The sequence below is a fragment of the Pyrus communis genome, chromosome 2 (genome assembly GCF_963583255.1).
Source record: "Pyrus communis chromosome 2, drPyrComm1.1, whole genome shotgun sequence".
Lineage (NCBI taxonomy): Eukaryota > Viridiplantae > Streptophyta > Magnoliopsida > Rosales > Rosaceae > Pyrus > Pyrus communis.
The window spans coordinates 30,789,220-30,802,630 of record NC_084804.1 but is presented as its reverse complement, the minus strand read 5'-3'; the positions used below and the strand labels follow the sequence as shown (position 1 = coordinate 30,802,630).

General features: G+C 36.5%; 2 protein-coding genes across 2 annotated transcripts; one reads left to right on the top strand and one right to left on the bottom strand.

Annotated features, from left to right (window-relative positions):
* Positions 1-1,878: 1,878 nt before the first annotated feature.
* Positions 1,879-4,153, bottom strand: LOC137725258 (uncharacterized protein C6C3.02c-like). Its single transcript, XM_068463886.1, has 5 exons — positions 4,047-4,153; positions 3,355-3,411; positions 3,137-3,220; positions 2,872-3,050; positions 1,879-2,198 (listed from the first exon to the last, which is right to left on the bottom strand). The coding sequence occupies exons 1-5, from the start codon at positions 4,063-4,065 to the stop codon at positions 2,103-2,105; spliced, it is 435 nt and encodes a 144-aa protein (XP_068319987.1). The 5' UTR covers positions 4,066-4,153; the 3' UTR covers positions 1,879-2,102.
* Positions 4,154-12,117: 7,964 nt separating this feature from the next.
* Positions 12,118-12,989, top strand: LOC137725041 (uncharacterized). The gene is made up of 2 exons (XM_068463649.1): positions 12,118-12,584; positions 12,881-12,989. The coding sequence occupies exons 1-2, from the start codon at positions 12,118-12,120 to the stop codon at positions 12,987-12,989; spliced, it is 576 nt and encodes a 191-aa protein (XP_068319750.1).
* The last annotated feature ends 422 nt before the right edge of the window (positions 12,990-13,411 follow it).

Genomic DNA, 13,411 nt, shown 5'->3' with positions numbered 1-13,411 from the left:
AACTAGACTTGGCAATTAATCACACAATCTATTAAATCGACTCGAAATGATATAAAAATAATGAGTTTTAGGTCTAATACGTTAACTAATTGATCTTTGTCTGATCACACGTTAACGGTTCTTAAAGATATGAGTGCATGAACTAGGCCCAAAGCATTTTCAAGGTGAAGCGAGTCCCTAGAGAATGCTTTGTTGTTTTTGCCAGAAGCTGCTAAGTGTTTGGTGTGATGTTCTGTTGAGATTCTCCCGACAATGATAAAGTGTTTTTGGCAACTGTCGAAATGCTTGGTGGTGATATGCTAACACTGGAAAATGGCTTGGCATGAGAGCTTGAGGTATGGGAGTTAAAGGATTCACAAGTTTAGCAGATGAGAGTGCATGAGCTTCCTTTGGTGTTAGCTTGAGTGTGGAATCAGGGCTTAAGGATTTTCTTGGTGTCTTGGTGAGCATTTGACAATGGTGGTTGAGGTTTCAAAGGTAGAGGATGAGAAGTGGAAGGAAAAAGCTTAAAGCTTGAGGAATAGAAAACAATGGGCTTGAGGTTATAGTTTGTTGGGAAATTAAGAATGAATTTCTTAATTCTTATAACAAAGAGAAGGATTTCTTGCAGTTGGGAGAGGAACCCTACATTTTGTTCAAGCTCAATGACCCGAGTAGTACTTTGGAAACAAGCAAGCCCATCCCTAAAAATGCATTGACACTCAAACCATTTAATTCACTGAAATGAATAGTGATTGACCCCAATGAGCAGTAATTGGCCAAATGCATATTCACCTCTAAAAAATGCGCTGGCACAAAGTCTAGTCAATTCATATTAAAATATTATTAATTTTTTTTATAAAATAATAAAAAGCAAAATTACTATTTTGTAGATAGATTTCCAATAAGATTTTCAACCAATCCCGAAGCGCCACGTGTCACTATCTATTTACAATAATTTAGCCAAGATTGAAATGTGGTGTAAAGTGGAAGATGATGGCTAGGTATTTATAGAAAAAAATAATAATAATTTTTTTTTTTTAATTTTTTATGTATTTTTAAACAATTTTTTTAATTTTTTATTGAGTTAATTAATCTAGATCGTTGGATTTGAAAAAGATTGAAATCCAACCACCCAGATTTGGACACATGGTCAACAGTCATAATTCTGACTGTTTTCTTTTTTCTTTTTCTTTTTACATTTTTTGGCCAAAATTCATGAACCGTTGATTTAGGAATCGGACGGCCCAGAACGCACCACGTCACTAGCCGTTGGGTTTGAATTTCAAATTTTTTTTACCATTGGAAATCCAACGGACAGAGACGCACCACGTGGCTTCTTCAAGCTCCCAATTATTACTACAACAGCGGGCCCCGCCGCCTTTTTCTATCTGGAACATGCACCTACGTGCCTAACGCCAAAAAAAAAAAAAAAAAAAAAGCCACCCCCTCATTGGACGCCAGCGTGATGTCACATAGGCCAAAACATTGCTTAACACATTTTGGGCCAGCCTATTTGGCTCGGCTGGTGTGGTTTTTGATGGTGCCAGCCTATTTTTAGGCTTTGGACCAGCCTATCTCCATGGGCTGGAATTGCTGGGAGAGGAACATTGCATTTTCTTTACATATAAATCTTTATGCCCTACCATTTACTACTACGATCTAATAACATTCCTACTATTCCTTCACTTGTAAGAGACCTTAGGATCAATTCTCGTCAAAGACAAATTTGAACCACATTATTTCTAACCCATTATAAGGCTGGCTAATCTCACCCTCTCCACCCCTCCCTCTCAGTGTAAATAGTATCATTTGTTCAAAAAAAGTCTTCCCACAGCAGCTCCAGTAAAGAAAAGACCAGAGCAGAAGACATGAGCACTTAAAACACGGAAACCAGTATAGCTCCAAAAATCATTATTTTACCAACATGAATACTAAGAAACCGAGTTTCAATAAGAGGTACTAATTAACGCAGCATGTAAAACCATGCATACAAAGATTTCTATAAATCCTTCCCCCACAATAGACCACTAATTCACCATCATGACAGGCACAGGAATGAATAAAACGTTCAGAGTTTAAATCGGGTAATAATTCATCTCATGGCAAAGGAAGTAGTGTGCTTAGGCATTCAACATGCCGGAGTTCTTCTTGCACTCGGACAGCATATCCATGTAGAACTGGCACTTGCTTATATCACTTCCAAAGTGGTTGACACACTGCAATGTCAACAAATAGACTGAAGTTAGTTCTGAAGCCACTTCACACTTTTCATTTCAGTTAATAAGGATCAGTCAAATAAATTACAACATAAATGTTGAAACAAGAACATTTTGATGGTCAAATAAACCGACGTGAAAACCATTAAAAAGATAATTCATATCTCAACTACCTAGAAAACTCTTCCAGATGCATGAAACGTCATTACACAAATATCTCATGATTCATATCATCGTTTGGTTATTTCACCAAAAATAAAAACACAAGGATATCCATGCCAAACATTACAACACCCTTCTGAAAAGCACTTGAAAATCCAGGATATTTGGAATGAAAATTCCACAGGGGATTCTGTAGATTACTCATTCGATGCTAAAACAACAAAAGGAAACTAGATATTATGAAATTACAAATAAAAAAATCCACGCTGGGCACCACAAGTTCTTGGAAACGGGTATAAAAAAAATTCTAGCAAGATACTACCAAATTTCACACCAAAGAAATGCAATGCAGAAGGGCAAGAGAGATAAAATAAAAAATAAACACTAGAAGGGTACATTCCTATTCCTCCCCTTACTCATCCACAAGTATAACAAAGAAACATAGTAACATTTACTTGAGACACTAAATTCTCAGGAAAATAAAAGGAAAATGGTGTAGAGTTCTGCATACATCTTGGAATGCCTTGGAGTGATTACTGCATGCATCTGAGCCACCCATGCTGCTAGCCATGGGGACTGGAGCACCAGCAGTGGCCTCAGAGACTACAGTTTCATGTTGAATAGTGCGAGGACCCATCACAGCATCCACAGCTCTGTGTGCCACGGCACTTCCAGTACCAAAAGCCATACCTGCAACACGAGGGGAAGTCAGACATACAAGACCATTTTTTTTTATCGTGCAAACACAGAAATAAGCAACCAGACAAACAAATTACCCTGTGCTATGGTTGATCCAATTCCGGAAAGCATAGATCCACCACTTCCAGACTGAGCTGGAGCTGGAGGAGGAGCTTGGCGAACTGCATTGTAACACAGATAATGCAATTAGAGGTGAAAGGGCAATATTATATATTGACAAACAAAATAAATCTTGCTGCAATAAATGTTAATTTAGCAATAGTGCTAATTTATCAGTAAAGTCCTAAATAAGTACCAGGCTGAGGAGGGTTGCGTGCAGGTGCATGACGGGGAGCTGGGCGGGCAGATCGACCTGCAAAAGGAGTTCAACGAGCAATAAACTAACCATACACAACCCGTAAATGGGGAAAATGAAAACACATTTAAATCACCGTGACATGAAGAAATCAAACCCAAACTCAAGCTCTCTCCAAAAGTTACTACAACAAAAATGCAGAGTGTTTATCCCAGCCATGGGAACATACAAGCCCTAAAATTTCATAACAGAATTTACATCTAATAACTTTCATTCGGTTATGAACATCGTAACAACATGTAAAGCGCACTACAAAAGGAAAAACACAATTCATAAAGCATCCCTTATGTCTCTGTGGATGCATTAATTCGCCTAGCCAAACAATAAACCTAATTCAGAAAACCAAATGAAAACGATTAGATAAAAATCTTTATAAATTAAGTTAAACCCTAGAACCTCCATGTCCTTGGAAATTAGAAACCCTAGAACCCTAACCCTAATTAAACAGCGACATCGACATATGCTATTGTACAAGAAAAATAAATTTCATATCGATTCATGGTTTTCTCATCGAATCCGAAACCCTAGAATCAACGAAAACAAATGGAAACCAAACCCAACGGAGGATTCTGATCTACATAATAAAAAAGCAGAAAACAGATACAAGGAAGAGAAGAGTCTGCGGCGCGTACCTCCTGAGCGGCGAGCCATGGCAGCGAATATCGGGGAGAGCTTAACAAATTGAAGAAGAAAGCGTCTGGGAAAAACTATCTGGCCTCCCAAAGGCCCTCAAACGCTTTATTTTATATGCAAAAGAGTGTGTATCCGCTACGCCAACGAATCATGAGCTCGGATACGTGGCCCTACCCTGTTCTACTATTTTATGGTCTTCTTTTGTACTTTGACTTTGGGATGAGGATCACCGTTAACTCGTTTTGACTGACTACCCGATCCTAGCCGTGGTTGTTAGATAAGGTCATGAGTGAAAAATTGGAATTATCTAGAAACAAATAAGCATGTAGGGACCAGATCACCTATGGATCCTTTCTGTTAGAATCCTAAAGATCAATTAATCATGGCCCTTCACTCAATGTCGAACAGTTGTAAATCAATTGCACTAGCTCCTAAATTTCCTATGTTCTTTGTTCTAACCAGACCTTTAGAATATTATGAATATTCTCACATCATCCTTATCTTTGAGAACTCCTGATCGAATCAAGACTTAGCCAAATCCACTTTTGACCTTCAAGTGTCCTTCATCAATTCAAACTCGGCTAAAGTACTTTAGGTTGGGCTGCTTGAACGTGTCTCACCATGGCCAAACTTATAACCTTACTCGGCCCAAATCCATTAATCTGGGCCCAAACAAGTTCTAATAGATAAATTTTTCCTATTTTATCTGTGATTTTCTTCATTTAATTTTCTATATCTTTTAATTGACGCACATATGCCATTTGGAGGTTGGATTAATTGCTTCATCCTTCCATTTCAGATTTACTCAAATCATGTTCTTTGTTTTTGTTATTTTATTTTTACAGCAAACATAATTATTGAGAGTTAAAACAAATTGATGGCATGAGTTTACCTGCATTTGCCATGGTAGTATTTGTCACTCTTCGGGCTAGTTTGGTATTGCTGTGCTTTGAAAAAAAGCTGCTTCTGCTATGCTGTGAGAATAAGTAGCTGTGAAATAAAGTAGCAGAGTGTTTGGTAAAATTTTTTGTAAAAGTGCTTTTGAAAAAAAAAAAAAAAAAAAACAGTATTATAGTGTTTGGTAAACTTTTATGTAAAATAGATGTGAAAAACAGTCGGTTTTTCAAAGCTAGGTTTCGCAGCTTCTTGTTTTTTGGCTTTTTTTCACCCAAAACTGTGAAGAAAAGCTGAAGCTGAATGTTTACCAAACACAAAAACAGCTCCCAGCTTTTTTCAGAATCACCTCAGTACCAAACCAGGCCTTCATCTCACACTTTTAATTTCTTCTTTTTAGTATTTGTCACTCTTCATCTCACACTTTCAATTTCTTCTTTTTAGTATTTGTCGCTCTTTCTCCCACACTTTCAATTTTTTCTTTTCATCTTTGGCTACGTAGGCAATGTTGTTCTCATGATTTCTTCAATTGTATAATATTTATTTTATGAGGAGGTCACTAAGGTAGACAATTTGGTGAGGTGATGTGGATACATAAATTAACCACATCTAATAGGAGAATGACACATGGACAATATGCTCAACGTGACTAGTTTATCCTTAACGTCGGAAGTTGACCACAAAATTACCTAAAGGGAATAAGACGTAGTTTGCTTGTAAGCAATTGAATTTTATGCCACTAACGGGCCATGAGCTCTCAGGGCTGCCCATGCCATACATTATGGGTTTTTTGGGCCACCCATGACATAGATTATGGGATCTCCTGGCTCTTCAGGCTCTTCAGGTCATACCCGTACCATACCTGTACTCTTACCAATATAAACCTTTAAGACTACTAGATGGGCGTATTGCTGAGACTATGCTGCATTATTAAGGACTAGCTAATATGCTTTGCCTCCCATTCCAGTGCTTGCTAGGGTTTATTCCCTATAAATAGCTAAGTTTTTATAGGAAATGGAAATCGCCACTTACTATTCAGAATTCTCTCACATTATATTTTTCTCTCTACCTTTTCTTAGGCTCCTTTGGTAGACACCTCCCCTTTTTCTGGGGTGTTCGTCAATTAGGCCACTGTGTTTGTTCTCTTATAGGTGGAATTTTGTCAAATCAGCCACGGACAAAATTTGCATTCATAGGTGATGCATGAATGATGCAACTGATGTAAGATTACAGGTTTGACGCGAAACAATGGTATGAAGATTTGATGTTTTTGCTTCCATGATTCTTTATTCCCTTTCCTACTCTATTCTTAATTCAGTTGGTTTGAGAATTAGATTTGTGACCTGTAAAATTGTTTCATCCAGTGTTTGCTTGTATATATGATTATTGACAACATTGAACCTTCTTTTATGATGATGATTGTTGTTTCCGTTTCACAGTGGTTAATTACAAGGAGAAATATGGACATTTATGATCTTGTGATGCCTTGGCCTGTTAGAAATCAAAGTCAACGTCAATCAAAGCTTGATTTGTGGATCAAATATTAGAGAATAAATCAAACTGTAATCACTGTAATTAGGTCTTAAAGTTTAGCTATTTGTCTGCTAGTTTACTTCTTTTAGACTGAATGTATTCCTATATAAGTATTGTAAACAAGTTGTACAGATACACATAAATATACAAGAAAGCTTTTTCTTCATTATCAAATTCTTTATGGTACAAGAGTGCCATCCTAGTGCCTAATATTGCTCACTTTTGCTTTCATCTATATCATCGACCACCATGTCTGAAACTCCAACAAAGAAGTCAACCACCATCACCTCACCTACAGAGGTTATGGATTTCAATGATTCTGTGCACTATCTTTTCACTCAACTCTTGGAGGGTGACAACTACGCGATGTGGAGTCATGGCATGGTGATTTCTCTTAAGGCCAAGAACAAACTTGGCTTTGTTGACGGCTCAATCAAAGCGTCGTCGGAGGATGATCCCAAATATAAAGCTTGGAGAAAATGCAATCAGATCGTGAAATCATGGATCCTAAACTTAGTTAGCCCAGACATGACCAATGCTGTGATCTTTTCCAATACATCCATTGAGGTTTGGTCAAACCTTAAAGATCAATTCTCACAAGTTAATCTTTCCCGTATTTTTGAACTTAAACGAGGGATCGTTGAGCATCGTCAACAACAACAGTCCATAACAACTTACTACACAACACTTAAGTCTTTTTAGGACGAACTGGGAATGTCCAACCCTCCACATTCATGTAATTGTGAAGGGTTGAAGAAGATTTCTAAAAGGGAAGAGCATGAGCAAATCCTCCAGTTCCTCATGGGATTGAATGACATATATTTTGTTGTTCGTGGACAAATCCTTTTGATGCAGTCACTTCCGAATATCAAAAAAATCTACTCACTTCTATTCCAAGAAGAAAAACAGCAACAACTTGATGATGCTCATGACACAATTATTCATGCTATGAATGTGACGAAAGGCACAAAGAACACAGGAAATAAGCAGCCGGCAAAATCACAAGACAACAAAGGGAAATCCTTTCTTTGCCCATACTGTGAAGGTGATACACACACAGCTAATCGCTACTTCTACATTATCGGTTTTCCACCAAGGCACAAGTTCCATGGCAAGGCAGTCAAGCCACCAAACAGGAACAAGTGTACCACAACCAACAATGTTCACAATGCCAAACCCGGCACTGTAGAAAATACACACCAGAACTTTCCCCACTTCACAGAGGAGGAGTACAATTAGATAAAGGCCTTACTTGGTAAAAATCAGTTTTGTGGAAATGTGACAGGTAAACCTAATACCAAAGACTATTTAACCTGGATTATTGATAGTGGTGTTAGTGATCATATATCATCCTCATCTTATCTTTTAAATCAAACAACTTACCATGATACTATTGGTTTACCTAATGGCTCATATATAGATATCCTATCTGTTAAATCAGTACAACTTTATCCAAATTTATTCATCAAAAATGTCTTTCATGTATCTTCCTTTCAAGTCAACTTACTCTCAGTCATTAAAATTACTCGTGACTTATGTTGTATCGTCATTTTTCATCCTAATTTATGTATCTTACAAGACCTGAAAACGATGAAGGTGATTGGCCTGGGGAAGGAGCATAACGGTTTTTATTATCTGTCCAAACACACAACCATTAAACCATCATCAGAAATCTGAACCAACACTGTCTCCACCACTCAAGATTTATGGCACTACCGCCTAGGACATCCCTTTGCTGCACCATTACAATTTTTTATCTAGAACAATTCTCAATGTTTCCTTTCATCCTAATAAGCATTGTGAAATTTGCCCAATGGCAAAACAAACTCGTCTACCTTTCAATTTAAGTTCAATTTCAACACGTGCACCTTTTGATCTCATACATTGTAACATTTGGGGTCCCCATCGCACTTATTCACATTCTGATGCCCATTATTTTTTAACTATTGTGGATGATTTTTCCTGCTGCACTTGGGTGTATCTTATAGCCTTTAAATCTGAGACACAAAACTTACTAAAATCCTTTATAGCCTTTGTTAAAACACAATTCCAATGCAACATTGAACATGTCAGGGCAGACAATGGGAGTGAGTTTCTTTCAATCCGTCATTTTTTTTAATGATTTGGGAATTCTTTTCCAACATTCTTGCCCAACAACACCACAACAAAACGGAGTCATTGAGCGCAAACATCATCATCTCTTAAAAGTTTATCGTGCTCTAAGATTCCAAGCTCACTTACCACTTACATTTTGCGGGGAAAGCTTTCTTACTACTGCTTATATAATAATAGATTACTCACACTTATCATCTCCAAAAGCACACCATATGAAAAGCTTTATAACACCATACCTCATTACAACCACATGAAAGTCTTTGGCTGCTTGTGTTACGCCAGCAACACTAAACCTTCACACAAACTTGATCCAAGGGCACGCAGATGTATTTTTGTGGGCTACCTTCCCTCGTTTAAGTAAGAGTGAAGAGTGATTATAATTGTTTTTATACAAAATTTTAGTCTACTTCGTTTTTATTTGTTTAATAGCTTTTAATACTATACTTTTCATTTATTAGATTTCTTATTATTGTTATTATTATAATTGTTTTAGGGTACAAATAAGGATTTATTGGTATAGCAATGAAGTAGTATTTAAAAATATATATATATATATATATATATATATATATATATTTTACAAAAGAAAAGAAAAGAACGTTCTTTCACATTCTTCCTTTCTGTGCGATGGAAACAAAGAAGCTGGGAGGAGGTGGCACTTCCACAGCTTTAGGAAGAAAAAAATATTCTTTCTTCATACTCAAATCGGATAGAGGTTAGGAAATCTTGTGATAGGTCGAGATTTGATTGATCAAAGGAGTGTGTTATATAGAGTTGCTCATCTCCTATTGCACTAAGGAGTGTTTTCGGCAGAGGATGAACTGAGAAGAGACACAGAGGTCTATAGCAGGAGGTGGATGGCCTAGGAAGCTAGGTTTTCATCATGGCTCTGATAGGATTGGGTAGGACTAGAGAAACTATAAAAGGGGTTGCACAGAAGTGGCAAAACATCAGAAATAGAAAAGGGGGTAGAGAAATTGAGAGATAGAGAACGTGATTTTGAATGAAGGATTCAGAGATTTGAAGGGTTCTTCAGAGAAACAAAATTAATCGAATTCAAGGTAGAGGGTTCTGGGAAACCTTCTATATTTATTAATTTAATTATTTCTTACTTAAGTACACATACAAGTTTGATATACATATTGAATTCAAATTGAATATGAATACTGTTTCTGATGGTTATTTAAGTATAAATGTTGAAAATGAAATTTAGATCCATGATGTGGGAGTAAAGTGGGGTTGTCAGAAAGAACTTCGGGAATTTAAAGTGGTGACTATTAGTTTTTGTGTAGTTGAGCCAAACTCTTAGTAGGTATCAGGTCTCAAGCGAGGCCACAGTGCATAAATTCTTTAAAGGTAATTCGGGATTGGAAACGAAAAGTTTAGGCAAGATGACTAACAAAAAAAGGAGTTCGGGGATGTTTAGGGATGATGGTTAGTTTATATAATTAAACACTCGGGATCAAGTGGTATAAGTACGGAATGAGACGTACAAGGTTTGGGTGTTTAGTTATGTGGATTAACGGGTATGGTTAAGGCATTTGCATTGCAATCTTACGCATCATTCTGATCATGGTTTTAATTATGCTATTTTAATTATACTTTATTATTTTAGTAATGAAGGTATATGTCTCTACTGAGCTTTTTAAGCTCACCCTAATGAAATTTTGCAAGTACAGAACTAGAAACCTAAAGGTCTGCTTGTTGTATGTTGTGTAACTATGTATAAAGAAATAAAAAGGTGAGCTTGTTGGCTTTTGCTCTCTTGTTTGAATAAAGAACTACTTTTGTGTGAACTCTGAGTAGTTCATAAGTTGGAAATTTTGGCTGAAACTTTCAATAATAAATTTGAATTTTATTCCAAGCGAGTTATACATGCCTTTATTTCAAGTCACATTCTTAATTACATTAGTTAAGATTATAATTAAGGTGTGATTCACGTTCTGAATCAAGGTTTACGTTAACCCTTGGCTTGGGGTGTGACAATTTGGTATTAGAACTCTAGGTTTTGTTTAACCGTATGCGTTTATTTGTTATTTGATTACTAACTTTATATGATGATGTTTAGATGCATCCTGCAAATGGAAATGATGCATGGGGCGGATTTAAGGTGGGGCCCAACGATTTAGAGCCTTATAATGAAGACTTGTACCATACCCGCCTTCGTAATGAAGCTTTTATGGAGTTGGTGTATGATACATACGAAAGCAACCATAGAAGAATGTTTTACAGGCCAGAGATGCAATGGGAAGTAGTTTGGCATATAAACAAGTTGCTGAACATCAAGACTCAATATCGTATCCAGATAGAGTCCAGTGAAAATCTTTATGGTGATGTGATGAACCATGTGATAGCTTGAGGTGGAAATATATAGCCTTCGCCAGGTGTTAACTTAGCCTAGGTTCCAGTTCAAGTTCCAGCTCAAGGAGTACCAAAAATTCCGAAAGACCTATCTTATAATGTAGCTTTTATTCCTACACCATCAGTTACTCCTCCACCTGTTATCTCCATCCATTCTGAGTTTGATGATGAAGATGACCCTGAAGAGGACCCTGGTGAACCTTCTCAAAGTGTTGGACTTCCCGAATGTCAATTCGATTTAAATGAAGACTAAGTTCAGGTTTGGGAAGTGACTAGTGTAAATATTTTGCAGTGAAGGACTGATATGAATGGCTAATTTTTGGTGTAATTAGTGTACAACCTTATATATGCTTTTGGGAGAAGTAATAGCCTTCAAAGGATAGCCGTTGATGCATTTTTGCTGTTGTTCGTAACAGAAGTTTCGATGTACTTTTGTAATTTATGAAACGTGTTTCTTATAGCTTTTGGGAAAGCTTTGTAAATTATGCGTCGCTACTGATGTTAACCTATAACCAATAAGTTAGCAATGTATAATAGGTGTGTTTATTTTAATTTATACATCTAAAGTCTGACTTATACTTTTGAGATTGTATTCTTTTGTTCTGCTTGGTTTTGTGTTGATTGAACTACTGTTGGAAAGAAAACAAAAGAGGGGTGAATCAGACTTGTTTCACATCTTTTGTACAAGTATAAAAAGAGAAAGTAACTATTGATTGATTTTATATAACATAGTATTGCATTCCAACAAAAGTAGCTTTTATTCAACATATGATACTATCTATTTGAATGATTGTTTTTAGTTGATTTATTATTATTTCTTAAGGTACATCTACAAATTATATTTTGTAAGCGAATGTGATCAAGTTTCTCTAAGTGGTTTACTCTTATTGGATTGATTTGCTTGGTCATGATTGAATTTACAAACTTCTTATTTTATTTCTCCTTAAGTTCTCTATTCTAAAAGGCATTTTATGTTAAATATTATTATGGTAGATTTATTTTTCAAATTTTGGTTATAGAGATGGCAGAAGTAGAAGGACTTGACGATAATGGTATGAACAATAATAATATAGAAGTATTATTAGCTATTCAAGATATGGCATTAGCGATTCATGAGACAAATCAACATAACATGAACCTCATGAGGAAATAGAAAGTGATCAAATAATGAGGATTCAAGGGGAATTTCGGAAGGCCCAACCATCAATATTTAAAGGTGACCCAAACCTAATGCAAGCGGAGGAATGGTTACGCCAGATCAAGAGAAAATTGAATGATCAGAATGTTCCGGAAAATTTGAAAGTAACAATTGCTTGTACTTACTTGGAAGGACAAGCTTATCATTGGTGGGAATCCGTGCTAGTTAATCTTGATCTTCAAATTACAACTTGGACAGCATTCGAGGTTATATTTTTGGAGAAGTATTTCCCTGAGCCTATGAGAGTCATGAAGACCAGAGAGTTTGTAAATCTTTGCCATAATGAAATGACTGTGGCACAATATGTGTCGAAGTTTGAAGAATTAATGCGTTTTGCACCTTACATGATTCCAAATGAGACTACTAAAGCAACAAAGTTGGAAGAAAGATTAACAGCAGAGATCAAAGAAAAAGTGGAACTTTTTAAACTAAAGAGGTATGCTTTCTAAAAGAGCTTTGGAGTATAAGAACCCAGGTGCAGGGCAAAGTAGTAAACCCCCAAGGTTGGTTCCACCTCGCTTTCAACAAAATCAAACACTCTTTGGTCAAACTTGAGGACGATCTTGTTTTTATTATAGGCAATTAGGACACTATCAAAGGGAATGTCCAAGGTTGCAAATGAACCAAGCACCTAAAATTCCATAACCACAATTCCATGCACCCTCACCACCACCATATCGTGCTTCGTACCAACCTCCATTGAATCAATTTAGAGGACCTGTTAATCAACAGGAACAACATCCAAGAGGACAACCTACACCAGGGAGACCTAGGGCATTGCCAGATGTTAGAAGACCCGGACAACTTGCTCAAGGTCGAGTTTATGCTATTGGTCAAGTAGCAGGATTAGTGGAAGGTACATTTCTAATATCTAACTCATTAGCTAGGATATTGTTTGACCCTGGTGCTACGAATTCATTTATATTTACATCATTTGCGTCCATTCTCGAGTTAAAATCTAAATCTATAAAACGTCCATTTTTTATTGGATCTCCTTGGGGAAGTTGTGTGGAAGTAAATCGAGTATGTAGATCATCCATAATAGATATATTACATCATAAATTGGATTGCAATTTGTTGTTGTTGGACTTGTTGAATTATGATGTAATATTTGGAATGGATTTGCTTAAGCGATTTAAAGCTATTATTGATTGTGGAAAGAAATTGATAACCTTGACAACCCCAGATGGAGAAAAGTTTACTTTCTATGGTGATACAAAGGTCTCAAAACCTAATTCGATTTTGGATAAAAGAAAAGTGAAT

Coding starts and splice junctions, on each gene's coding strand:
- LOC137725041 (XM_068463649.1), top strand. CDS start 12,118: ATGAGGATTCAAGGGGAATTTCGGAAGGCCCAACCATCAATATTTAAA. Junction 12,585..12,880: donor GAACTTTTTAAACTAAAGAG/GTATGCTTTCTA, acceptor GTTAATCAACAG/GAACAACATCCAAGAGGACA.
- LOC137725258 (XM_068463886.1), bottom strand. Junction 3,051..3,136: donor TGGATCAACCATAGCACAGG/GTAATTTGTTTG, acceptor CTCGTGTTGCAG/GTATGGCTTTTGGTACTGGA. Junction 2,199..2,871: donor ACTCCAAGGCATTCCAAGAT/GTATGCAGAACT, acceptor TTGACATTGCAG/TGTGTCAACCACTTTGGAAG.